We start from the raw sequence: 27,104 nt of genomic DNA, 5'->3' as shown, positions 1-27,104 counted from the left end.
ATCTCATAGAGCACAGTCTTTGCTGAGAAAGCCCCTTCCCAGTCCTGATGTGCCCTGCCATAGGACAGAGCCTGCTGGGTCGGTGCTTTTGGCCTCTCCCCAAGTCTTGGCTGATTTGACTGATGAATGAGGGTCAGAGGCTGGGGGATGGACTAGGCATATGTCACTACACCTCCTTGTTCGTTTTCCTGGGAGCCTGCCCCAATACAGTACATGCTCGGCTTAGCTGCGCCACGGTGCTGGGTGTGTGCTCTGGGAGACTTACCAGGGCTTAGAGAGAGGAATGGAGCTGCACTTAGAAGCATGGGCCTTCCCTCCTGCGGGTTTGGGTGTGATTTACAGCACCCACGACCATCTGTAATTTCAGAGCCAGGGGAACTAAACGCCTTCTTCAGGACTGCTCAGGCCCTACTCCAACATGGTGCACAGACACTCCAGCAAAACACCCATATACAGGCAATTGAAGAATAAAAAGTGAGGACTGGTGAGATGGCTCAGTGGTTAAAAGCACTGGCTGCTTTTCCAGAGGTCCAGAGTTCAAGTCCCAGAAACAATAGTGTGGCTTACAACCATCTGTTTTGGGGATCCGATGACCTTACACTGCATAGTTGAGCTGCATTTGTGGATACCAAAAGCCTTCTGGTGGTGTGCTGCAGTTTCTTGCCACTTCCTCAGACTCGGGCTGACTGGCAGAGTGATGTCAGCTGAGACAAATGCATGTTTCTTCTGGTCCCTCCTGCTGACTTATGCCAAGGCTGACGCCTGGCTGTCTCTGCTAGGTAGTGCCGCTGCTGCTGATTTCTGTTTGCTAAACCAACTCTACCAAACTGGACTGCTGGTGTATCTGTGAAGTGTTTTCGAGTGGGTTGAGCTGCCACTGCTAACCTGTGAGCTGAACTGCTCATTTCCAGACAAAACAGACAGGGGTTGCTCCAAAGAACCTTTCTAAACAGGTCCACTCCCCGGCCCCCACCCATATCCTTTCTTTCCCACTACCTCTGGTGAGTGATGGGCTTCAAGGGAGGTTAAAGCATTTAAGAACCATCTTTAAAAATAGATGTTTTGGGACTGGTGAGATGTCTCAGCAGGTAAGAGCCCTGACTGCTCAATGCTCTTAATCCATGAGCCATACCTCTAACCTCTAACCTCTAACCTCTAACCTCTAACCTCTAACCTCTAAAAGATCTGGTTTTTACCAGGTCCTCCAGGTCAGCTCCTGGGCTAGGTGTGGGGCAGGGGGAGAAGAGGTAATGATGTTTAATACACAGGAGGAGAGTATGGGTGGGTGGGGGGAGCTCCATCTGTATAAGGAAGCATTTGGCAACAACTTCCGTACTCCCCTGAAACGACAATCATGAATAATGTGCGTGCTCTGCGCTTAATGCTTTAAATATTATAATATCCCAGCTATGCTGGGGGGAGAAATAAAAAGAAAACAATTTATTACTAAAAAGCACGTATTTCAAAAATGTCAGGGGCCAGCTCCTACAGCCCTAAAAATATAATGGAGTGTCAAGCGCTTGCCCTGCTTATGATGAATAAGCTAGACACAAAGAACAAGGAACATCTAGAAATAAAGACGTGCAGAAATATACCATGCAAAGCTAGAGTAGATTGTCTGTGTGTGTGTGTGTGTGTGTGTGTGTGTGTGTTTCAAACTGCAAAAACCACTTTTCTTGGGTGATCTGTACACAGGAAAGGGAGTCATGTTCTGGGTTGAGGTCAGTAGGGTTTCACGATGACATATTCCAGGTCTGTAAACAGCAGGAATGCCTGCCAAGCACTGTGTAATCAAGACATGTGCCCTGTTGCTGGAGAGATGGCTCTGTTCATAAAGACACTCGCAGCCAAACAATACGACCTGTGGTATGTGCCCGGAGCCCACAGGGCAGAAAGAAAGAACTGAGTCCTGCACGTTGTCCTGCATTGTTCATAGCATGGTATGACATGCATGTGCTCATACACACTTAAAACATGAGAATAAATAAATGTAATACTTATGCCCTCTATTACCAGAGCCACAAGAACAAACTCCCAAGCCAGGCGTGGTGGCGCATGCCTTTAATCCCAGCACTCAGGAGGCAGAGGCAGGGGGATTTCTGAGTTCGAGGCCAGCCTGGTCTACAGAGTAAGTTCCAGGACAACCAAGGCTACACAGAGAAACCCTGTCTCGAAAAACAAACAAACAAACAAAAAACTCCCCTCTCACAACTGGGCTTTAACAACTCCTACCCCACCCCCAGGGGTCGAAAAGAAACATACCAAAATATTAACAGCGATTTTCTAAGGCAGAAGGTGAGTTAGTTGTAACACTCCAATCCTTGCCTTCCCTCCGTTCTTACATATCTGTATAAATATTTGCTTAGCTGTCATACAGACTTTGAAAGCCTGAAAGACAGATATTTTGGAAAATGGCTCAGAGCTCCCTCTAGCGTGCGTTTGTTCTGTTCCCTTGAAGCAATAAGCAAGTCTGCAAAGGGGAAACAAGCCACTGATTAACTTTTGCAAGTGCCCAGCAAGACAAAGCGCTCGGTTCAGGGGACCCGCCTTTCAAAGCAGCTGACCCAAAGCTCCCGCAGAGCTCAGCTCAGCCCTGCTGAAGCCGCCGTCCTGTGGCCAGTGGCGGTACTGCATCCCAGACAATGGGATGCGGATCCGAAGGGCTGTATCATTGGTCTTTAAATTTTTTACCCTGTCCACTTCAGCAGTGTGACGAGAAGAAGCTTACAGATCTCCCCCTACCCCAAAATAATGGCTCATAGGCATAGGTAACAAGTTCACGTGTTTAAAATAAAGAAGGGCCGACAAGATGGCCCTTACAAGCCTGATAACCTCAGCTGGATTCCTGGACACTATGAAAATGTTGAAGGTGGACTCTATAAAGTTGCTTTCCGAAAATATAATTTTAAATTTTTAATAAACTAAAAATAGAGTGCTGGAGAGGTGGCTCAGCGGTTAAGAACACAGGTTGTTCTTGCAGGACTCTGGTTCTATTCCCAGCACTCGCATGGTGACTCATAGCCATCTGTAACTTCAGCCTCAGGAGATCCAGTGCCCTCTTCTGGCCTCTGTGAGAACTGCGCACACAGGGTGCACAGACACGCAGGCAAAACATCCATGCACATGAAAAATAAATACAATGAAAATAATAAGCTTGGGCTGGTGAGATGGCTCAGTGGTTAAGAGCGCCGACTGCTCTTCCGAAGGTCCAGAGTTCAAATCCCAGCAACCACATGGTGGCTCACAACCATCCATAACGAAATCTGATGCCCTCTTCTGGAGTGTCTGAAGACAGCTACAGTGTACTTACATATAATAAATAAATAATTAAAAAAAAAAGAAAATAATAGGCTTAAATTAAAATGCTAAAAATAGGGATATAGTTTAAAATATATTATCAGTGATTTACTAATTAACAAATAAGCTTCCATATTTAGTACTTTAATACTCAGATCCAGGGGCAGGTCAAAAAACTAATAAGTTCCCAAATAGTGAAGTATTTGGGGATATTAGCAATGACTGGTTGTTCCAGGGTTTGTGATTCTTATAGTAGCAGTGTCGGGTTATGCACACCTCTGAGAATTTATTATTTATTTATTTATTTATTTTGAGACAGTGTTTCTCTGTGTAGCCTAGAACTCACTCTGTAGACCAGGCTGGCTTCGAACTCAGAAATCCACCTGCCTCTGCCTCCTAAGCGCTGGGATTAAAGGCATGTGCAAAAGAAAAAACAATATATCAGAGGTCCCCAAAGGCCATGATGAATTATGCAGGCAAATCACAGATTAAGGCTAAGTAGGGGCTGGAGATTGGGTGGGTCTGCAACCTGTGGTAACTGGCACTGGGTAGAAGGGGGAAAAGAGTAAAGGAAAAAGCAGAAGGCCCTCCAAGGCGGAGCTGAGCTCGATGGCCCGCCTCCCACTCCTCCCTTCCTGGCTCCAGCCCGGCAGAAGCTAAAGCTCAGAAGAGCTCCCAATTGCAGGCAACTGCAGTGTCCAGCACCCACCATGAGGCCTCTGGTCCTGCTTTGGGGCTGCCTGGTGCTCCCAGGTGAGAGGGGTCAGAGGTGGCCGGGATGGAGGGGCATACAGATGCAGGCCTGAGCATGCTCTTGTGGTCTGTGGTTACGCCTTCCCTCCACACCATGAGGAGGTGGGGTGGGGTGGAATACATCCCTATTTCACAACCCATCTGCAGCCCAGCAGCCCTGAGCTCAGCACTTGCTGCTCTTGCACCTCAGACCCAGGGTCTTTCTCCCTTGGGTTCCCTGGCTCTGCAGAGCCTCTCTGACCACAGGGCAGCAAGCATACATCCACTTACCCTGTTAGCCCAGCTAACTTGGTTGGATACCTACTAAGTTTGCTTTTTCTTTCTTTGCTTTATTTTTTTTTCTTGCTTTACTTTTTAATTTTATTATTGTTATTATGTGTGTGTGTCTATGTATATGTGTGTGAGAGAGAGAGTATGTGTGGTATATGCATGTATATAATATATATGTATACACACATACATACATACATACACATATATACATACACACATATATACATGCACATACATATGTATAAAATGTGCGTTCATTGCAAAAGGGCAAAGGGCTGGACAGTAAGAAACCACACTGTCACCCACAGGGAGCAAAGCTTTCTTTACTTTTGTAATTTTTTTATCCTTTCTTTCTCCTTGGCAATGCTTGGGGGAGGGGTGGAACCCAGGCCCCGGAGCATGCTAAATGAGCGCTTTGCCACTAAGCTATATCCCCAGCGCTCTCTCCATTTTATACTTCAGACAGACTGGCCTTGAACTTGCTCTGATTCCAAGTAGCTGGAATCAAGAGCGCCCCACCAGGCTGGGTTCATCAGGACACATCTTATAACTGACATCACATCTTGTAACTGACATCAGTTGCTCAGTTGGCCATGTTTGCTTGGTTTTCCCTTCATAATATATAACATTAACTCACACTGTTTTTAAGGTTTTTGTTACATGTGTTTATCATGTGTGTGTGTGCACATATGAGCACACATTAGTCCATGAATGCTGTAATACATGTGAGGAAGGTCAGTGTACAACGTTTGGGAATCTATTCTCTCCTTCCTGAGGTTCGAACTCAGGTTGTCAGGCTTAGCCGCAAGCACCTCTACCCCTCGAGCCATCTGGCCAGCCTGACTTGTGTCTCTCAAATGACATGTTTGTTCTAAGGTTCCCCAGAGGAAGAGAGAACCCTGGGGGTTTTATGGGGTGCCCAAGATGTTCCAACAGGAAAACCTCCCTTCCTCCCCATGAAATGGGAACTTCTGCTCTCGGCCTGGTACTTGGATCCATGGAAATCCCATCTCCTTTCACGCTGCATTTTCAGGTTATGAAGCCCTGAAGGGCCCAAAGGAGATCAGTGGATTTGAAGGTGACACCGTGTCCCTGCAGTGTACCTACGGGGAGAAGATGAAGGAGCACAGGAAGTATTGGTGCCGGCAGGGTGGCATCCTGGTGTCACGCTGCGGTGACATTGTCTACGCAAATCAGGACCAGAAGGTGACTCGAGGCAGGATGTCCATCCGAGACAGTCCCCAAGAGCTCTCGATGACCGTGACCATGAGGGACCTTACCCTGAAGGATTCAGGGAAGTACTGGTGTGGGATTGACAGACTGGGCCGCGATGAGTCTTTTGAGGTTACACTCATTGTCTTTCCAGGTAATGGACTCCTCCCCCTACCTGGGTTGCGGGGGATGTAGAGGAGACTAGGATGGGTGAGAGCATCTGAGCCATGGCTTCAGTGTCCCCATTACAGAAGGGGGCAGTCTTGGTACCAACCTCACCAGGCCTCTCCAGGACGTGGGGAGGGACACCCTGCTGAGCACTGGGGACAACTTAGAGAGGAAGCCTCGGTGTGCCTCTGCACTGGCAAGTCTGCCTGTTAGGAGCTATCCTTGTCATTCTTGGCCTAGACATGTTAGGGGAGACTACCATGGGATGGGGACAAGATGACCATCGCAGGGGACAAAGAAGTACCTGCATGTCCCCTGTGTCACAAATATATCCATAGCCTCCTGAGGTCAGGCCAGCTATGGCTGCACCCCAGGCCCGGCCCACAGTGACCCCTAACCATGCACTGGCCTCTGCACACTGCTTTCACTTTTTATATCTTGGAGGAACCCAGGAGAAAGACAAGAGGAGGCCAGAGTACAGGCAGCCCAGTCTCGGGTCTGTGAGTGCTAGGTAGCTCTCTGAACGACCACTTCTCAAATGGGACACAGAGATTCCAAGATGCTCAGCTTCTGGCCTAAGGTTGAGACAGGAAGCAGAGTGGACATAATTCAAACACAGATCGCTGCCACCTTTATCTCTGTTCAGAAGATGGGCCCAGGAGCCAGGACCCAGTCACCAGTGGGTCTCTGTGACAACTCGAACTGGACAATAACAACAATATCAAAGCCTCACGGGAGAGCATTAGCTTGGCACGCATGAGACCCAGGGTTCCATTCCTTTTTTTGTTTGGTTTGGTTTGGTTGTTTGTTTGTTTTTTTGGTTTTTCGAGACAGGGTTTCTCTGTGTAGCCCTGGCTGTCCTAGAACTCACTCTGTAGACCAGGCTGGCCTCAAACTCAGAAATCTGCCTGCCTCTGCCTCCTGGGTGCTGGGATTAAAGGCGTGTGCCACCATGCCCGGCTAGGGTTCCATTCCTAATGCTGTAGCAATAAATTAACATTGGTGAGTGGGTTCTGTTATCTGAAAGGTTCTCCAATCAATTCCAGCCCTCACCAGTGCAAAATTGTCTAATTTTGATTTGTTTTTGTCTATTTTACCTTTTAGAGAGATGGTTTGATTAGCATTTTATTTATTCATTCATTCATTCATTTTACTTTGTAGACAGTGGCTCACTATGTAGCCCTGGCTGGGCTAGATCTACAGAGATCTCCCTGTCTCTGACTCCTGAGTGCTGAGACGAAGGTCCTACACCACCACACACCCAACATAGCGAGTGTTCTAGTTCTGAGACTCTTGTGTCCATTCTTGCCCTCAGCTTAGTCATTTCTCTGTGTGTGATATACGTGTATTTTCATCCTCCCAAGTTGGAGCTGGCTGGCTTCAAAGGGCACTTTATAGTAACAAAGATGAAGGCTGTGTAGGTGGCTGCCTCACAGTCCCTGGGGACACTGGTCTGCTGGGGCAAACACGTGAAGGAGTGTTTAGCTGAAGTAGAAATGGGTGAAAGGCTAAGGCAGACTCAGGAAGAAATGTTTCACTGAAGCAGACACAGGAGAGAGGATGCTCTGCTAAAGCAAGCACGTGAAAGGACACGTGATGAAGGATTCTTCGCTAGCTAACGGCACTGGGGTCTATAATATTTATGGGTTTCTATTTTGGTAGCAACACTCCAGCATGATTTCTACCTGCCAGCCATTTAACAAACAGCTCCCAGATTTCCTGAGAAGTTAACAATCCAGAGTGAATCAGCCGCTTCCAGGGCCAAGTGAGGCTGGGCACATGTACAATCACTTCCCCTATCCCATATCTCCTGAGGCCCAAGGCAATGGATAACGACTTAGAAACACACAAAGTAAAAGCTACTCTTTATTTACAGAAAATTTTGTCAGCTACTTAGGAAAAAAAACACAAGTGCCAGGCACAGCCTTAGAACAGAAACTAGAGAGCAAGCCCAGAACGTCCAGGCTGGGTGTGGTCAGGAAGACTCAGGGACCCTGGCCCTTGAGAAGTTCCAGCCCCGTAGGAGACCCTGCAAAGTCATAGTCTAGTCAAAGTGACCATTCACTCCCCTGGAGGCAAGTATGGGATAGTGGGGTACACAAAGGAAAGGGTGAATTCTTCCATATTACTGGAGCTTAACTTTTGAGGTGATGATGGAAAATGGGGAGGGGTGGGGCAGAGGCTTTAGGCAGAAATGTAAGCAAATGGTTCCACAGGGAGACAACATGGCAAAGGCACAGCAATAGAAAGGGTGACCCTGAACCCAGGGCATCTCTGAGCGGCTCAGTGAGTCCCACTCAGGGAAACCGATAACATTGACAAGGTGACTTGAAGTCTGAGTGTCAAAGGCCTTGAGAGACACACAAAGTAAGTAGATAGCATTTCAGGCCAGGGCTGCTGGGGGCCACTGACTGCTCCCAAGAAAGAGGTGATAGGATCCGAGGTGTACAGGTGTCCGTGCAAAGAGTGGCGTGAAGGGAACAGGCTGGGGCAGGGGACACACAGTGTTCCAATGAGAGACTAGTGTGGACAGCAGGTGGGGAAGACCTAGGAACTGCTGGGACCTGCCAGTTATGGCTTCTGATTAGCTGGGAAGAGACAAGGCTGGCACCTCTGCTAAGGGGGTAGGAAGGGGGAACTGCCCACTGTGACAATGTCTGCCTCCCCTGAGAGCAGCTTCTCCCTTTCCTCTAGGAAAAAGGGACAATGCTGTCCTTGCTGGCACCTGCTGTCCTTCTTCCCCCACCCCCTCCTTCCAGCCTCTTACACCTACAAGGAGCCTGCAGTCCAAGGCAAAAGCCTGGCAGACTCAGCTCCCAGAACCGAGTGAGTCAATGCCTTTCCTGCCCCTTCCCCATTCCAGAAAATACACAGAGAGGGCCACCCAGATGATCACCCAAACCTCAGAAGCCACAATGGCTCAGGTTTGAATGGGAAGTGGTTACCATTGAGCCCAAAGCTCTTCCTCTAGGATCTGGAGTGAGCCCTGACCTCAGGCCTCATTTTTGCCACCTTTTGACAGCTGAAGGAGGTCAGGTCTTGCTGAAGAATAAGAGTCAGAAGTCAGGTGGGCTGGAGAGATGGCTCAGCTGTTAAGATCACTGACTGCTCTTCTGAAGGTCCTGAGTTCAAATCCCAGCAACCACATGGTGGCTCACAGCCACTCGTAATGAGATCTGACGCCCTCTTCTGGTGCATCCGAAGACAGCTACAGTGTACTTAGATATAATAATAAATAAATCTTAGAGAGAGAGAGAGAGAGAGAGTCAGAAGGCCTGTGCTGAGCAGCCTGGAGAGTTGACTCTTTGGTCAGAGAGGAGGTGACCCTGACCTAGAATAAGAGAACCAGGAAGGTGTCTATGGAGTGGCATAGAACAGGGTCTTGGGGGTAGAGTCCTCTCAAAGAGAAATAGATTATGCATAGATGTGTCTGGCTTGGGTCTTATTGCTCAAAGGGGCCTCACCCAGGCCTCTGCTTGCCTCCTGGGGAGCGTTTTAGTTGAGGATGTCCTGAGAGATTGGGAAGGTTCGTGTTCAAATGTCAGGCTGGGCAGGGCTCAAGGGTCAGGGGAAATGCTGAAGCGTTGCTTTTGGACTTGTAGCTTCTCCTGGTCTCCACCCGACAGTCGTCACGACCAAACAGGGCAAGACAGGGGTCAAAGCCCCTGTATTCACCGAGGCGGCCCCAGCCTGGTCTACAGGAACTTCCCAGGTTCCCCCAGGAATCTCTCCATATGCTGGGAGCTCTTCTCACACAGCAACCCCAGCCCGATCTGCAGGAACCTCCCAGGTTCCCCCAGGAATCTCTCCATATGCAGGGAGGTCTCCTCACACAGCGACCTCTCCTCATGCAGGGAGCTCCCGTCCAGTCATCTGGCCGCCCCTTACCACACCACAGGACTCCAGGGCTGTAGCCAGCAGCATCTCCAAGCCCAGGTGAGTCCATGGGACCCAAGGTCAGCCTTTAACCCTAAGACTCTCTACTTTCCTCCCTCCAGACAGACATGTCCTCTTGTCCTGGCCAGGGCCTGTGGCTCAGGGGGCAGATTTCAGACCTCATTTCCATCCCAGGGACTCTTAAACAGCAGCCCTACTGCCAGGCATGTACAGGGCTATCTGAGGTGAAGGAGCCACCTTGGTCCCAGAACTCACCTTTCTTCCTGCTGAAGCCACCCCAGCTCCAGGGTTTCCCTGGATGCTTTGCCCTGAGCCCTGGATCCCACACAGCTGGATCCCAGCCTGCAACAACAGGTTCTGGGGCTCTATCTAACTCCCAGTTCCTGCTGCAGGTCACTGCTAGCAGGTTTGGACAAGACTGAAAGTGTCCTGTAGGGCTGGGGTCTTTTGTACCCAGGCTACCCCCCAGGCGTAGCACACACTGATGGGCTTTGAGACACGGGCCCCTGGTGCCTTCTGATCTCCTTGGGAGACTAACTAGGGACCTGACTGGATCCTGAATCAAAGCACTGTGCTACCATCTAACCAGTGCTGGTGACACCTGCTCACGGGCCAATGAGTCTTCCTACTTCTTGCCAGATGTAGACGTGCAGGTCTGTAATTCCAACTACTCGGAAGGCTGGGATAGGAAGATCACAAGTTCAAGGCCAGGCTGGGTAACTTTGTGAGACCTTGTCTAAAAATAAAAAGTAGGGCTGTTCGAAAGGCGGCTCAGCCGGTAGAGCTCTTGTCAAGCAAGCCTGTTGATCTGAGTTCAATCCCCAGAACCCACAGAAGGGGAGAGGGAGAGAACGGACTCCCCAAAGTTGTTTCCTAACCTCGGGATGTGCACCTGGCATGCTCTCCCACCCCCAGTCATACACGCAATACTGGTACCAATAATTTTTTATTTTAAAAAAGAGGGCTAGAAATAAGGCTTAATGGCAGAGGGTCTGCCCAACACGTATGAGATCCTAGGCTCAATTCCAATCCCCCCAGTTTTCCCAGCATAACATGGGATGGTTTCTGCTTAGCAAATTGTATAGTTTAGCAGTGAATGTAGCTAGGTACTGTACTAAGATTCATTTTTAGTGGGAGGAGCACTTAGTTTGACATAGGTCTCTTTCGTAGCTCAGGCTACCCTCCAGCTCCCTATGTAGCCAAGGACGACCTTGAAACCCCCGATCTGCCTGCCTTCTCTTCCCAAACGCAAGGACTACAACCATGAATCTCCTCACCCAGCTCTGTACGAAGCACCTTAAACTTCCCAACACGTTTGGTCCTCACAGCCCTGCTTCACAGGAGATGAAACTGGTGGTCTGGAAGGTTAAATCACCTGTCCCTTAAGTGTCTTGAGACCAGGGTTTGAACCCAGGAAGCCTGCTTTGGGGGTTGAAATACCCTGGCAGTCTTAGCCTGGTTGAATTAGATTTCAGGCCGGCTGATCTGGTAACAAACAGCCAACAGGCTCCTTCCGTCTCTCCTCCAGTGTGTCCATCCCGATGGTCCGCATGATGGCCCCAGTCCTGGTACTCTTGTCCCTGCTGTTGGCTGCAGGACTAATTGCCTTTGGCAGCCACATGCTCCGGTGGAGAAAGAAAGGTAAGTGACTGGGGGGGCGGGGAGGGGGAGGCTCATGCACACCTGTGCTACGTCATCAACCTCAGTAAGACAAGCAGACCTCAGTGGGTCTGTCTGACAACCTTGCTATTCTCTGGGCATAGTAGTGCACGCCTTTAATCTCGGCACTAAGGAGGCAGATGTAGGCAGATCTCTGAGTTTGAGGTCAGCTTGGTCTACAGAGCAAGTTCCAGGATAACCAGAGCTACACAGAGAAACCCTGTCTTGAAAAATCAAACCAAAAAAGCAAGCAAACAAGCAAAAAAAAAAAAAAAAAACCAACAACAAAAAAAACCAAACAAACAAACAAAAAAAAACAACCTAGCTGTGAGATAGGCAGCACTGGGAAAAACAATTAAAATGGGAAGTGGGAGTTTTCTGATGTGAAAGTTAAAAGAGCCATGATGAAAGCAAACACCTTCATAGCACTTGGGAGGTGGAGGTGGGAGGGTCAGGAGTGGATACATAGTGAGTTTAATGCTAGCCTGGGATATCTGAGACTATAAACAAACAAACAAACAGAACAAAAGAACTAGCAAAGTTAATTTTAACAAAACAGTTTATTTAATTCAATATACCTGTCATGTCAATTCAACATGGAACCAATATTTAGACATTAAAGAGGGCTGGAGAGATGGCTTAGAGGTTAAGAGCACTGACTGCTCTTCTCAAGGTCCTGAGTTCAAGTCCCAGCAACCACATGGTAGCTCACAACCGTCTGTAATAAGGTATACATGTAGGTAGAACGCTGTAGACGTGGTAATGGTGGTGATGGTGGTGGTGGTGGTGATGAACATTAATGAAACCTGGACATTGCAGTTGTAAGCCTGTGGTCTCAGCTACCCAGCCTGAGGCAGGAGGATCAGTTGAGTCAGGAATCAGAGCAAGCAGCCTGAGCAATACAGCCAGACCCCATCTCAAAACCTCAACGAAACTTGAGGATCGTACCCTACATTCTTTTTCTCATGTTGAGCCTTTGGAAGCGTACATATAATATTTCAAGTGACCACAGTCCAGTGCTGGGTGACAGTGTGGCCTCTGTGCTTGGTGGCACAGGCCAAGCAGATCCGTGTGGGTTGGCTATTTCTTTGGTCTTCTAAAAAGATACATCGCAGTGAGACCAAAACTGCCTGCCTTATGACTAGGAAGTAAAAAGAAGACAGAGTCCCACAGCCCCCCTCAAAGACACGCCCCAATAGCCCAAAGACACGCCCCCATTGAGCAAAGACACGCCCCAATAGCCCAAAGACACGCCCCCATTGAGCAAAGACACACCCCAATAGCCCAAAGACACGCCCCCATTGAGCAAAGACACGCCCCAATATCCCAAGACCTCCCCTAGATACCACCTCTTAAAAGTTTTACCACTTCTCAACAGTGCCAAGTTGAGGACCAAGCATCTAATGGGACAGTTAAGATCCAAGCTGTCCATGTCCCCTGTGTGTGTTCAAGTTCAAGAGGTGAACGCAGTTTCCTGGATCACTGTTCTAGCTCACACAGATCCCAAAGGCCAGCTCCTTCCTACCGGGCTGAGCTAGATAGGGCTTCCTGCCTTAGGGCCTGCCAGCTCTCTCTGGGAAGCCATCATACACCAGTGACACGAACCTGTGCCTTCTGGGAAGGGCTTAAGTCCTTCCTGGCCTCAAGGTTCTTTTTTTTTTTTCTGGGTCTCTTGCAGCTTGGCTGGCCACAGAGACACAGAAGAACGAGAAGGTCTACCTTGAAACCTCGGTAAGGACCCAGTGAGTCAAAGTCTGAGATCAACCCATCTGGAACTGAGGTCAGACTTCGGGGCCCATCTCTGTGCCCACACAGAAGTAGAGCTTGCTCCCAGCCTTAAAGGAATCTGTGGGAGTCTCAGGAGTATACTGTTAGGGTGTGAGCTACATTCAGTATCCGTAGCCATCATCAGCCCTGATTCCCACCTGGTATCAGGCAGCGTCACAAAGAACTACGTGGACATCTTTCCACCAGGCGGTAACCCCTTCCCAGCCCATTTAGAAATCGGTAACATCAGCACTGGAGTGAGAAGGGACCTGGGGATCCCGGGTCTGGCGTTGATATCAGCTCTGAGCCCATTGTACCTGGCTGCAGTTGTTGGAGATTTGATCTCCCAGCCTCTACTTCCAATCCAACCTTTCAGGTCTGGGGCTAGGGACCCCACACCACACCAGAGTACAACAGTCCCTCAAACATGACTCCAGTGTACGTTTACAAAAGAAACTAAGGCCCAGAGAGTACGTAGGTCTGACCCACACTCACACGGCAGCATTCAGATTTCTCAATTCTTCTTAAAGATACGTTTTATCAGTGGGAGCGTTTTGCCTGCATGTGTGTCTTCACACCACATTTGTGCCCAGTGCCCATGGAGGCCAGAAAAGTGTGTGGGGTCCCCTGGAACTGGAGTCACCAACAGTTGTATGCCATCACGCAGGTGCTGGAAACCAAACCCAGGACTCCTGCAAGAACGGCTGGTACTCTTAACCATTGAGCCATCTCTCCAGCCCCAGATTTCTCGATCCTTATAGCTCAGAATATTGTTTCTGATCCTCCAGTGGTCCTGAGAATATACTGGCTTAGCTGATCAAGGACCCAGTTATCAGTGCCCCACCCCCACCCCCCGGGAGCGTGGGGGAATAGTGGAGACAGTACAGAGATCCCTGTGCCCATCTTCCTGGGGAACCAAGCTTTCCAAAGCTATCCTTCGCTGACCTCCAAAGGAAGAAAGGAATTTCCCAGGTTCATGAAACAAAAATCCCACCTTGCTTTGCCTGACGCCCTACCCCAGATCCTCTCAGCTACTTACCAGGGGCAGGCATTCCCACTCTTACTTCCCCAAACATGGAGTCCGGGAAGTGGGGTGGCTATCATCTTCTTTCCTGGCGCCAGTAAGGACAAAAGGCTCCCAGCCAAACCCCCAAGGGGAGGGCCTGGTGGGAACAGGCTCTTCCTTGATTTAGGAAGCAGCTGTTTTTTTGTCTCAGGAAGTGGGACAAGGTCAACAGTGGCTAAGGGGAGTGAGGGAAAAGTCATGGGGCCTGCTACCAGAGGCCACCTTTAAAGCCCAGCCCTCTGGCTGTATGTTGGGAAAAGGGGCTCATCAGGAAAGGGCTGGGGCTCAGGAAGCCACAGTGGGGGTTGTCTCCCCATGGCTACCACTCTGGGCAGGGCTGCTTCCAACCTGGGGTACCTGGGCTCCCCCTGCAGAGGTCGGTAGGGACAAGAAAGAGCCCAGGGCAGTGAGCAGAGGGTCACTGAGTAACAGCTCCATTCTGAGGAAGGCTAGAAATGGATTCCAAAGAGGTCAGAGGCCACAGCCACCAGAACATAGCCAGCTGAGGATGTGTGCTTTGTTTGATCTATCTCCCATTTGGCTCTCTGGAGTCTTTGGCGGAGGTTGGGGAAAGAATAGAGGGGTGGGGACTGGGGATTTTCTCTGCACACACTCGCATCAAAGAAGGAAGAGGACACTTGTCCTGTGAGAGAGCCAAAGGCACTAGGCATGCATAGTGGCCCGCACCTGACATCCAGCACTCGGGAGACTGAGGAGAGAGGCCTGCCACTCAAGGCAAGCCTGGGGTGCTCATGACAGAGACAGAGGCAGTGGAGGGTAGTACATGCTTGATTCCTCACCCTTTCTATCAGAGCTGGCAGTATTACTTCCTCCATTTTATAGACACAGCAGCAGAAACACAGAAATAGAATTCTAAGCCCACAAGCAACTCAGCCTGAGAAAATCAGAACTAGACCACTCTCCAAGGTCTGTGAGGCTGGCTGCTGTAGCCCGCATTGAAGTGCAAGGGCTGGAACACTCAGGTCGTATGTGCTGCCCAAAGCCGATCTCCCCAGACTCCAGAAAAAGAACCAGCCTTCATCCCTAAGTACGGGGTAGCCACAGACCAACTGCCTCCTGTGCTGTTTGTATTTGGGGAATCTTTGAGGCCCGTGAAAAAGAACAGACAGCCCGGTGTTCTCTCTGGTTGCAAGCAAAAGAAATAACTCGAGTAAAACAAACCATCCCAGGAGCTCCTGTTCACTGGACAGGGAGATGCTGCCTAGAGACTGGAGGCTGAATGTAGCTCACTCGGGTAGCGTGCTTGTCAAGTGTGCTTGTACGAAGCCAGTCAGCGTAACCTGGGTGTGGTGGTGCCCAATCTGTAACACCAACACTCAGCAAAGTAGAGACGTGAGAATCGGAAGTAAGTTCAAAGTCATCTTCAGCTACAAACTAGGATTTGAGAGACCCAGTCTCAGAAGACAAAGCCAGGTATGGTGATGTGTGCCTTTAATCCCAGTATCCAAGAAGTTCGTGGATCTGTGTGAGTTCAAGGCCAGCCTAGTCTATTTAGCCAGTTCCAAGTCAGTCAGGGTTATATACTGAGGCTTTGCCTTTAAAAATAATGTTATCTGGAAAATATGACCCTGGAGGGGGGGGGGGAACACGTATTCTCATTTTATGGCCGAGAAAATGGAGCTCCTGAGAGTTCGAAGCTTGCCAGGGGAACACCCGCATGTAGGATGTTGTGTGACCACAGAACGGTGACCTTTCTCTTGGATGTTCCAGGCTTGACTCTAGACCATTTATCCTGCCAAGAATGGCCTGTTCTGAGTTCTGATCAAATCTTTCAGCTACCAGGGAACGGCTGGACCACTGAAGACTCGACGATAGACCTTGCGGTGACTCCTGAATGTCTCAGAAACCCTAACCCTTCTGCTGTGCTCTCTCCTGAGACACAGAACCTCAGTCAGGTGTGCGCAGAAGGGCTCTTTCTTCAGAAGCCACACCATCTGATACCTTTGAGATAATGAGGACAAGCCGGGGAGGGCTCTTTCTTCAGCATCCTCTGCCTGCCCCAGAAGCTAACGTCCCACATCGGTCCACCTAGCCTATCAAAGCCATACTTCCACGCCATTTTGCCAACCTCCAAATTTCACGTTTTCCCTTTCCATGTTCAGAAAACCCTTTAATTAGCTTACTAGATGTCAGTTTAAACAGCTCTCGGCTGAGTCAGGCATTGTGACCCATGTTTGTAATCCCAATGTTTGGGAGTCTGTGGTCCAAGGGAGGAGCTGGGGGATGGGAAGCCAGGCTACCTGGTGAGACCTTGTCTCAAAAAAGCTTACACCACATACAAATGAGATGGGGCTAGGGAGGCTCTGCAGCGCCCCCTGCTGATGACACTAGAAAAGCTTGCGAGACCTCCTCACCACCAGGCTCCACTTTTCAACCTCGATGTCATCTCTCCAGTCTACAGAGGAGGAAGAGGCAGCTCGTTCCCTGGACAACGACGAGGAGGACGTGATGGCACCCCCTCCCTTGCAGACGTCTGCGGAGGAACTGGCCTTCTCCGAGTTCATCTCTGTGTAATTGCAGAATGCCCCGTGGTCGGTCAGGGTTTGTGAAGCTGAACAGCTGAGTTCTCATGAATTCTTGGGTTCTACTCATAGCCCACGGCTCTGTCCACCTTTCTTCCGGCTCCCTTTCATGCCCCAGATGGAGAAGTGTCTTGGTCCCTGAAGCCCAGGATGGTACTTAACAAGTCCAGCCAGAGGCTGGAACCTCCCACATATTCTAATCCCTGGGAAGAGTTAATGGGTGTGTGGGCCTTCAGCAGGGCCTAGCCAGGCTCCATGGATGAGGGCTGAGTTTGTGTGCGTTCCAGGAAATTCCCTGGGCATGGGTACCCAGCAACAGTCCCGCCTCCCATCCTCTGAAGATCCCACCTTCACCTCCCTCTAATTCTCCTGTATCAGTTGCTATGGAGGAGACAACATATGTGTGTCTATGAAACACCTGCATCCTGATAAAAATAATTAAAACAAAATTCTGCAGACCCATCAAGACTCACCGAACCATCTCTAGAGCAGGGCCCGGGACTCCACAGTTCTGACAAGTGACCCTGCCATTCCTACCCTTGGGTCTGATGAATCCTCAGCCCATTTTAGCTAGAATCTTCCTTCCTTCCTTCCTTCCTTCCTTCCTTCCTTCCTTCCTTCCTTCCTTCCTTCCTTCCTTCCCTTCCTTTCCTTCCTTTCTTCCTTTCTTCCTTTCTTCCTTCCTTCCTTCCCTGTGGGGTTTCCTATATGCTTCCTAGACCTAGATCATGACAGTACGGTCCCAGTAGGCGCTTCCTGATGCCTCCCTGGTCAGACACTCTAATGGTGACAGCCAGCCCAAGGCAACCAGGGATCAGCTGTCTTTCCATTCTCCTTCCCCAAGGCCCTGTATCCCTTGCTTTGGTAGGACATTGGAGGAAGTCTCGCCATCATTCCTGTCCAGAGTGGTTACTCCTCCATAGGGTCTGGAGGCTGAGGGAGAGGAGGAGGAGGAGGAGGATACCAGAGTGGGAAGGGGGCGGGGGGGGGGGACAGAAGACACTAGACTCTAGTTACTAGAGGAGAATACTAAATCCAGTACTGTTGAGTGAGGGAAAGATGAACTGGCTCAACTATTTTTTTTTTCCTTTTTCTATTTTGTTTTGAAAAGTAAGATGTTGGGAAGGGAGGTGTTCAGAATATAAAACAGAAATGTAGGGAGAATACAAAAGAAGTGCTGTTTCTAGGATCATCTATAACCTCACCAAGCCTTGTTGACGGCTCTGCCTGAGCTTGCAGGACCCCCTCCCCTCCCCTCCCCTTCTGGTATTTGCAGATGCTCCGTTTACAGAGGGGTCCTCTCACCATGCACAGCCCACTGCGCATCCCACGCTGTCTCATCATAAGCATCCCTCCGTGTTCTATGAACTTTGTACAATAAACTTTCTCAGCTGTGTAGTATTTCAGCATATGGGTGTGCCTCCATTTACCAAACCAGTTCTCTCTGCCACTAGCCGCTTTAAATTTGCAGCGTGAGTGGCTGGAGAGATGGCTCGGGGGTTAAGAGTGCTGACTGATCTTCCAAAGGTCCTGAGTTCAATTCCCAGCAACCACATGGTGGCTCACAACCATCTGTAATGGGATCTGATGCCCTCTTCTGGTGTGTCTGAAGACAGCGACATGTGCTCATATACATAAAATTTAGAAAATTAAAAAGAGAATCCCCTGAATTGTAAAATGGCACAATTGCTATGTGTCACATTTTAAAATGATATTTTAAAAAAGCTAATTTAAAACAAAGAAACAAACAAACAAAAACTAGTAACGAGAAAAGTCAGGTGTGTTGGCACATGCCTTTAATCCTAAGATGTAGAAGCAGGTGGATCTCTGTGAGTTCGAGGCCAGCCTGGTCTACAGAGTGAGTTCCAGGTCAGCTGGGACTGTGTAAAGATTCTATCTCAAAAGAGAAAAAAAAAAAGAGGGGGATAATAACTTATTTCAGATTATCTGTCTTTTATTTAGGAAAATACCTTGATACTGATTGGAAGCTAGAAAGAAGTTCCATCCATCCCAAACGTGGGGGTAGGGGGGATTAACCATGCCAACAAACCTGGTCACACATTCGAATCACTTAGGGAGCTTCTAAAACAAGGAGTGGCAGAGAGACCTGCTGCTTGCTGCCCACGAATCCCGAGCACAGAGGAAGACTGCACTTCACTTCCCAGCCTTCCATTCAGTATCCTGGGGCTGGGACGAGGTTTTGCTGTCCAGGTAGCCTTAGAGAATCCACAGTGCTAATGGTGGGGTGGGGTGTCACCATTCCCTCCTGAAGAACTCCAGGTGTGGAGGAGTGTGGATCCCCTGGACCACATACACTCTGGGGTGGTGGTTGCTCTTCTGGGGATCAAAAGACAATTTGGGCACCTAGATCCCATGAGCAGTAGCACTGAGAGACTGGCGCTTGTACAGAGTCTTGGGAGGTAGGGGTGTCTGCAGAAGGCCACACAAGTCCCAGGTGGAGTCGTGTGAATTGACCATGAAGTCCCTGAGTCCACGCCTCCCCCCTCCCCCGTGCTCACCAGCCCCCAGGCATAGGAACTTAGAAGGATCCTCGTGTGCAGGTAAGAGGAGGAAGTCGCCACAGTAGACACACAGAGGCATGCCAGTCAATCTTCCATTCTGGAATAATTTATGCTGTATTCTTGAACCCTAGCCTTCTCCCAAAACCATATCCTCAACCCCAACCAAAGACACACAGAGCCAGGAACACTTGCTGTCACGTTTAATCAAAGGAAAAGAAGGAAACTTAAAAACTAGATGGCTGGGGGTGGGGAGTCGGGGAGACAGAGGGACAGCAATGGGCTGGGATGGAGTGTGGACCATGGCGGGGGCGGCAGGGTCCTCCTCCTCCTGAGGTCCCCAAATACAAGAGGCCACGGTGGGAGGAAGGGAGGGACGACAGAGTCACAGAGTGAGCTAGCTTGGTGGGCACGAACATGTTCTAACACGTGCCAGGTGAGCTGAGGAGGCTCACAGCCTCTGTTCCCTCCTGGCCAGTGCATGGACGGGTGGTAGAGCCAGGCTCAGTGGGAGAGAGAGGTAGGAGGCTGTTCAGAGAGAAGGGGCCCTTGTACATTACTAAAGAGGAGGATATGGGGGTTGGTACCACACTGGAAATCCAGGGAGGAACTAGTACCAACTCTCCAGCATGGTGCCCACCAGATCTCTATCAGAGGCCGTGGTCTTTTGGTTGGGGAACTCTGTGGGTTAATCAAGGGGGATTGGGGGCTGTCACAGATGCTTCTCTGAGCCTGCGCTCATCCTCCAGGGGAGGAAGGAACTGGCAAGGAGGGCAGTCCCCTTTGGCTAAGTAAGGGTCAGGGGTCACAGCAAGATATTGAAGGAAAGGACATTGATTGACTAAAGGATAAACCACAGGTAGGTGCTAGCAGAGCTATGCAAATGAGCAGCGGGCGGAGGGGGCCCACCTCTAGTCTCGTCTGCACATCTGATGCCAATACAAATGAGATTCCTAATATAATAAATATATTTCTAGCATTTGTAATAAATATTCTGTCTATTCTCCCTCCCTCCCCTTCTCTAGGATATGGGCACACAGTGGTTCAGGGACAAGCTTAGGCTGACAATGCAGCAAAGATTGATGCTTGGGAGAACTGGGAGGCACAGAGTGGAGGTGCCAGGGGGGGTCTCCTGTGAGAACATGGGGCCCCTCAAGAATGAGGAATGAAATGTCTCCAGATGTCATGGATGGGGTTCTTAGAAGGATTATCCTATCTTACAAAAATCACCCTCCCCAAGGGCTAAAGGCTGGTACTGAGGACGAGGGAAGATGGGAGGGTAGAGGATGATCCAGGCTCTGGAGTCTGGAATGGGGGATTGTAAGACATGGTGGAGTTGAGGGGAACCTATAAGGGGACCTCAAAGAGCCACCTTCAAGAGAAGGCAATCCTCTGACCCCCCTCGAACTCAACCAAATGTGTGCATATGCATGTGCGACACATACACACACACACACACCCCAAGGCCAGAAACACAGACCAGCACCACAGCAGGCAGTGCCACAGACTGCCCAGCCTGCAGTGCCAATGGTACCCCCTGGAGCTGTGTGGCAAGTGCCACTAAAGCTAATCTGTTTCCAAGCCCCCACTCACAGTCTCCCCGCCCCTCATAAGCCCTAATGCCAGCGGTTCACCCAGATCCCTCCAGTGAAAAGCCTGAAGTGAATAAAACCTGCTGCGGGCTGTGGAGCCTGGGGGTACTTTGGGTCCCAACATTAGAGGGTTCAGCTCTCTAGGCCCTATTGTCAACCGGGGCTGAGTCCTATTGCTACCCACCAGCCGCAAGTCTGAGGAACAGGGCTTACAAGAGAGACACATTGAGAAAGTCTGTGGAGAGACTTTGGCAGTGAGAAGCTTGGAGTGAGGGAGGGACCAGTCTATGTTTGCTCCTCATGGAGCTGAGACCTGCATCGCCAGCTGCAGCAACTGGCTCATGATGGGGTGACCCCAGCCTCTAAAATGGCCCAGGCTGGCACTATTACCTGGGTCTGCCTAGCTACCAGTGGTCTGGGAACCTGGCCATATAAGAACAGCCCAAGGCTGTTCCTCGGACTATCGTAAGGGGTGGGAGGGGCCAGGGAGCAGGGTGGTTGTAGCCAGTCCAGAGGAGAAAAAGGCGGCAGTGTCACGAACCTCCTGACCACAAGGTCCCAAGCAGCTCTGTTCTTCCCTGGACTGGGAATTACAGGAGTGATCTGAGACGCTCCTGGACACAACATGATCCTTAGAAAAGGGTGTCTGGTGGCCGGTAGACACGGGGAGTGGGCAGCACCTGGGTACAGAGGTACCCCATGAATACCTACGTCCCTGGCAGTGCACACCTCTATACTGAAGCCAGCCCCTGCTGGGAACTGCGGTCCAGGGAAAACCAGAGATGGGGACGAAGACCATTAGCAGGATGGGGGAGTATCACAGGTGGAGTGGAAGTCGGATTCCCAACCAGGCAGTAACAAGGTCCAGAGCAAGCCTCTCAGTACACCCAGCTCACAGGCACCCACTGGGGCTCCGTGCGAAGTTTCTCCATGGCAGTCTGGAGCTCACGGAAGGTCCTCTCCAGGTTGCTGTTGACCAGGCTGAGGTCGAAGTAATGCCCATAGCCCCTCTGGATGCGGCTGCTCTCCTCCACTGTCCGCCTCAGATCTGCCTCCTGTCCCCCCCACAAGGAGCTTCGGTCAGCGTCTCCAACTCAGTTCCACCATTAGAGGGATCTACAATCTGCCTACCTCACCCCAACGTTCAGCCACAGTGACACAGATCGATCCCCTGTTACCCCCTAGCTCTGCTCCTGCATCCAGCCCGGATGGATGGAAGGCAGGGAGGGAGGGGAGGAGGGCGAATGGGGGGAAGATAGAAGGAAGGAAGGAAGGAAATATGGTGCTGTAAATGACAAGGTGGGGCACTAACCATTAAGCCACCCACGGGCTCTTCGCCACAGCCCCATAAGGGAGGATCAATCGTCTCCCCCTAATAACACAAAGCTCAGATACTAAGAGGTCACAGTGAGTGGTTATTTCAATAGGGATCTGCCTGCTTCCAGACAACGATCCAAGTCTGACCAAGGCCCTTACTGTAGCTATGAGGTAGCATCAGGACCTACCAGGTACCAAGACAATCCCACGCACAAACAAGTTAACTCCCACCCCAGATGTAAGGAAGATCTCTGGGAAGGGACTGGACAACTAGCTGTGTCCCAGAGGCCCTAGCTGCATTGGTCAGGGCCATGGTTCCCAAGGCCAGAATTAGGTCATCAGAAGATGCAAGCCCAACCTAGAAGCTGTCCTAACAGGCATGGGGCAGAGTTCGGCAAGCCCTGTTCCTGGGGGAATGCTGTGTCAAGGTCCAAGTTTCTTCCAGAAACTTTCCGTGACCATCTCTGTCCCCCAGACCCCCCACTGGCCCTCTAGGACTCACTCTGTCTGTACAGTGCACCACATAGTAGGCCTGAAGTCAGGTCTGTGTCCTTGGCTCCACCTAAAACTTTGAGCACTGCTTTCTCCTTTTCACTTGTACAAATGACTGCCCGAAATCCTACCTCTTGAGCTACTCCACCCCAAGCCGCCAGCAACCCCCTTCCCAGCAGTTCCGAGGCCCTCACCGTCAACTGCTTAGTGGACACGCCGCTCTCCAGCGCAGCCCGGTTCATGGCCCTCAGAGTCTCATAATCAGGAGCCTCTATGAACACCACGTAAGGGACAAACTCAGCTGTCCTCAGGACCTTCACCGCCTGCAGGAAAAGAAGGTGGGCGCACATCTTTACGTGTACTGGGAACAGGAAGGATGTGTGGGTGACGGGATGGGCACCTGCCTGGGGTTCTGGGACCTGCATCCTGAGAATGGGAAGTTGCTGGTAGAGGGCAGCCATCCGACCTACTGAAGGGGATCTAGGTGCGCTGGGGAGTGTGGGAAGAGGGCTCTGACAGACAGGAACCGGAAGAGCTATAAGTACCTGCGGGTTGACATCCAGCACGCACACCTTGCCAGAGGCAACAACGCCCCGGATGGAGTCGATCCGTGTGCCATACAGGTTGCCCTCATACTCGCCATGTTCTAGGTAGCGCCCGGCTCGGATGTCAGCCTCCATCTCCCCACGGGACACAAAGCTGTAGCCCTGCCCGTCCCGTTCTGAGTCCTTGGGCCTCCGAGATGTGTCTGGAGAGGGAAGGCAGGGCTAACTGGTGAGTCAAGTCACCCCACCTAAAACATCCACACGTGGGTTCCTTGGGGGTTGTGTGATCTTGGCCCTAAGGCATAGCTTCCAGGAATCACCTCCCATCCCCACCTCCTGCGGTCCAATCACTTGGAAGCCCTAACTGCTGGAAGGCCACATACAGTTTGATCCTGTTTCACCAGACCCGAGGTAGACACTCACTTAAAACAACAACAAAACAAACAGCTTTTTAGAAGTAAAACCCTGAGAAAAGAAATCCTGATATAAATAAAGCCATCCCCTTCACTGGATCCTGAGTCTGCAGTTCCCCCATCTACCCACAGAGGGCGCACACTACACACCCAAAGGAACCACCTGACCTCGTGTGTCCCCAAGATGCTCTCTCAGTGCTGCTCAGCACCCCTCCACGACCATTCCCTCCTTCCCCCTCACCCCACCTCGGACACATCCACCCTCGCACCTCCCGCTCCACGGCCCTCACTCACAGGGCACCGTGGTGCCATAGCGGTCTGGATCCCACAGAATGAGCTTGTTTTTCAGGCTGCGCCGGCCCACACCCTGCGCACCAATCAGCACCAGGGTTTTCCTGCGGAATGGGGGCATGCGGGCCACCTCCTCATAAATGAGCAGCTCATGGCGGTCAAACTCTGGGGACAGAGAGATGGAGCCGCTCACCAGGCTGCCCCGTTGGGGAGGGGAGGAACTCTCTCAGAATGCGTCAAGGGTTAAAAAAAAAAAGCAGCCAGGAAAAAAAAACGGGAACTGGGCAGGGCTAGGATCGAGGCTGGCAGTATCAGAGGCAGGGAAAACTCACTGGTCACTTGTGAGGAAGAGAGATATGACATATTAGGCAACTGGGACAAGAATTAATACCCACCTGCATTCTTGGTGGTCAAATACATCATTCGCTTCTTTTTCTTTCCTGAAAGGCTGCCACATAGGGTCCCTGGCCACAAGGAAATAAGTAAGCAAACAAGCTGGGCCATGCCAGGTCTGAAACCGGGGCCTGAGGAGAAGGAGGGGACTTCTACCTGAGGTCGGGGTCAGTTCCAGGTCCCGCTTGACAAATGCTTTCCGTTTCTCCTCCAACAGCTGGCTGGGGATGAGGCCCGCACTGCCGCCTTCTACGTGGCATGCCTGAAACGGCACATGCCAAAGACCTGCCTGGGTAAGAGGACCCTTCCCAGCACCGTACTTAGAGATGTTTCAGGAGTGCCCCAGGCTCACCTGCCACCAGTTGGCATCGTCTTGGTTTACAATCTGGAGCAAGTCCCCCGCGTTGAAGCGCAGGCCCGCCTCCTTGCAGGGGCTGAGACTGTCCCGGGCAGGGTCATAGTCGAAGTGGCATTTAACAAATACCTGAGCCCAGGGATTTGGAAGGAGTCAAACAGAGAGCTGGGCCACTCCCTCCTGGCCACTCCCCCTCCCTGGAGGAGTGAGACCTCCAGGGTGGCCTACCCTGCCTTGCTGATACTCTTTCTTGGGGATTGGAACTAAGAGATTCAGATTGGGCGACTGAGAAACTACCCAAGGCTGGGTCAGGCCTCAGGCAAAGGGAAGCCGGCCCCATGGAGGGGTCACTTAATCCTGTATTCTTCCTTCCACCCTCCAGGAGGACAGAGCTCTGAGTTCAAAAGCCAAGGAGGAGGTGAACAGAGCCCCAGTCCACCAATGAGGAAGCTGCTACCAGGGCAGGTGAGAAACCACACCTTACACAGATCTGAGGGGTGAGCTCTTGCATACATACAAGGTGCAAAGTCTACAATGATCTGCATCCCTTTGCACACTCAGGACACTCAAGACAATCTCTTGAACACTCAGGTAGAACCTCCTAGTCACAGACGCTCACATGTCCCTTGCACACATGCGTGAATGCCTACATGTAAGACAGGTTAACGCGTGGTTATGTGTCACACTTAGAGGCTGTGTGGCATAACGAGTGGCGCCTGCCTGGAGGTCCTGCTTTCCCTTAGGTGAAGAGCAAGAGGCCTAAGACTTCAGTTAAGAGGCTCAGCGGTCCCTCGAGCTGGGCGAGGCCATCCCTGGAGTGGGGCGGGGCCATCCCTGGAGCTGGGCGGGGCCGTTCCTTGGGCATCGAGCTGGGCGGGGTTCAGGCAGAGGCCCACCTGTCTGGGCAGGTGGGGTTCCTGGTAGCTGGGCAAGATCTTGAGGATGACACTGCCACTGGCACTGCGCAGGAGCTCCTGCAGTGCCCGGGGATCGCTGCCCACTGGCTGCCCATTCACTTCCTTGATGATGTCACCGACGTGCAGCAGACCTTGCTGAGCCACCATGCCCCCGTGCAGAATGCGGGCAATCACCAGCTCACCACCCTCCACTCGGAATGTCACACCCTGAAGGATCAAAGGAGTGCCTAGTAAGGCTAGCTCTGTCTTCAAATGGGGCTCCTGGTGGTCCTCCCATTGCTGTCCCCACCCTCATCTCCACTCAAAAAGTTCTCTACTCTTGTCTCAGTTCTTATAGAAACAGCCTGGAGAGCATCCTGAGAGAGAATGAGTGTGTGTGTGTGTGTGTGTGTGTGTGTGTGTGTGTGTAGTATGTGTGTGATGTGTGTGTGTGTGTATAGTATGTACTACTTATGGTATGTGTATGTGTGTGTATGGTATGTGTATATTGTGTGTCTCCATATGTATAGTGTGTGTATTTGTATGTATGGTGTGTGTGCATATGTGTAGTGTGTATGGTATGTATGTATGGTATATGTATAGTGTGTTATGTATGGAGTATATGTGTGTATACTGTGTGTGTGTACAGTGTGCGTGTATGGTGTGTATTTTTTGTGGTGTGTATAGTGTGTGTATATATATTTGTGTGTGTACTGTGTATTTATGGTGTGTGCATGTGTATATAGTATGTGTGTATATCCATATGTATAGTGTGTGTATGTGTATAGTGTATGTATGTATGGTATGTGTATATATTTATGTGTGTATGGTGTGTGAGTGTGTAGTGTGCATTTTTGGTGTGTGTATGGTATGTGTAGATTGTGTGTGTCCATATTTATAGTGTGTATGTATGGTGTGTGTGTGTATATATGGGGTGTGTGTGCACGCGTGTGTGCATGTGTGTGTGGTGCATGCTCCTAATTCCTGCAGGTACTCCCTAGAGCCAACCTGGGCCTCTCTTCATCTTTAACTCCTACCTGTTCTTTCGCAGTGCCCTCTCCCCGACAAGCCTCTGGCCCTCACCAGGTGTTCTCCTGCAGTCTTCCGAATGCCCACCATGCGCACTGCATCAGGAGGTACTGGCTGGTTGCTAAACGTGGGATCCAGGCCTGGGCTTGGGGGTGGTGTCTCATAGGTCTTTGAAGCCACTGAGTCATGTGTCTCTAGGAGGGACTAAAGGAAGGACCGGAAGAGAAGGAATAATGTGGAAATGCCCAGTGCTGGCTTCCAGACCAGATTCCAGCTAGGAAGCTGCCCACCGCACCCCTCCCCACCCCCAGCAGCCAGCAGCCTCGAACCTGGAAGTGGGGCTCCTGGAGGATGCGTGCCAGCTCTGCAGCAGTGCTGCTCTGCTCCGCCAGCTCTGCCAGGTCCCGAAGGATTTCCTGCACCAGCTCCAGGTTGTTATCCCGGACGGCCTCCAGCTTCGTCTCCTCCAGACGCTCGTGGGCCTAGGGTGTGGAAACAGTGCAGATAAGGCCACCCAGGAGTCCTCCTCCGGCTCCAAGACCCTAAACCCCACTTACATCATTACTCTGGGTCCTGCTTCAACTACGCAAGACACACACACACACACACACACACACACACAATCAC

At 50.8% G+C, this 27,104-nt stretch overlaps 2 protein-coding genes across 7 annotated transcripts in view; one reads left to right on the top strand and one right to left on the bottom strand.

Annotated features, from left to right (window-relative positions):
* Positions 1-3,968: 3,968 nt before the first annotated feature.
* Cd300lg (CD300 molecule like family member g) lies at positions 3,969-17,097 on the top strand. Of its 3 annotated transcripts, XM_021176534.3 has the most exons (8): positions 3,973-4,050; positions 5,357-5,689; positions 8,398-8,529; positions 9,306-9,639; positions 11,129-11,241; positions 12,938-12,990; positions 15,889-16,008; positions 16,508-17,097. In XM_021176534.3, the coding sequence occupies exons 1-8, from the start codon at positions 4,008-4,010 to the stop codon at positions 16,625-16,627; spliced, it is 1,248 nt and encodes a 415-aa protein (XP_021032193.1). In that variant the 5' UTR covers positions 3,973-4,007; the 3' UTR covers positions 16,628-17,097. The 3 variants fall into 3 exon arrangements, with proteins under 3 accessions (XP_021032192.1, XP_021032191.1, XP_021032193.1); XM_021176533.2 differs by lacking the exon at positions 8,398-8,529 and having other exon boundaries at positions 3,969-4,050; positions 9,558-9,639; XM_021176532.2 differs by lacking the exon at positions 8,398-8,529 and having other exon boundaries at positions 3,969-4,050.
* Positions 17,098-19,341: 2,244 nt separating this feature from the next.
* Mpp2 (MAGUK p55 scaffold protein 2) overlaps positions 19,342-27,104 on the bottom strand; it is a 32,480-nt gene continuing 24,717 nt past the window's right edge. For all 4 annotated transcript variants that reach the window (XM_021176838.3, XM_085829544.1, XM_085829545.1 and 1 more), the window contains 10 exons: positions 26,807-26,959; positions 26,532-26,681; positions 25,449-25,676; positions 24,550-24,681; positions 24,354-24,459; positions 24,200-24,268; positions 23,808-23,969; positions 23,101-23,303; positions 22,750-22,878; positions 19,342-21,801 (listed from right to left, as the gene is read on the bottom strand). In XM_021176838.3, coding sequence (XP_021032497.1) covers positions 21,625-21,801; positions 22,750-22,878; positions 23,101-23,303; positions 23,808-23,969; positions 24,200-24,268; positions 24,354-24,459; positions 24,550-24,681; positions 25,449-25,676; positions 26,532-26,681; positions 26,807-26,959 — 1,509 coding nt within the window. In that variant the 3' untranslated portion in view covers positions 19,342-21,624. The remainder of the gene's footprint in view (positions 21,802-22,749; positions 22,879-23,100; positions 23,304-23,807; positions 23,970-24,199; positions 24,269-24,353; positions 24,460-24,549; positions 24,682-25,448; positions 25,677-26,531; positions 26,682-26,806; positions 26,960-27,104) is intronic.

Source organism: Mus caroli, unplaced genomic scaffold (assembly GCF_978045245.1).
Source record: "Mus caroli unplaced genomic scaffold, Mus_caroli_1 scaffold_13, whole genome shotgun sequence".
NCBI classification, from domain to species: Eukaryota; Metazoa; Chordata; class Mammalia; order Rodentia; family Muridae; genus Mus; species Mus caroli.
Note: the sequence above shows the minus strand (reverse complement) of the source record. Positions and strands in the feature narration are given on the sequence as shown.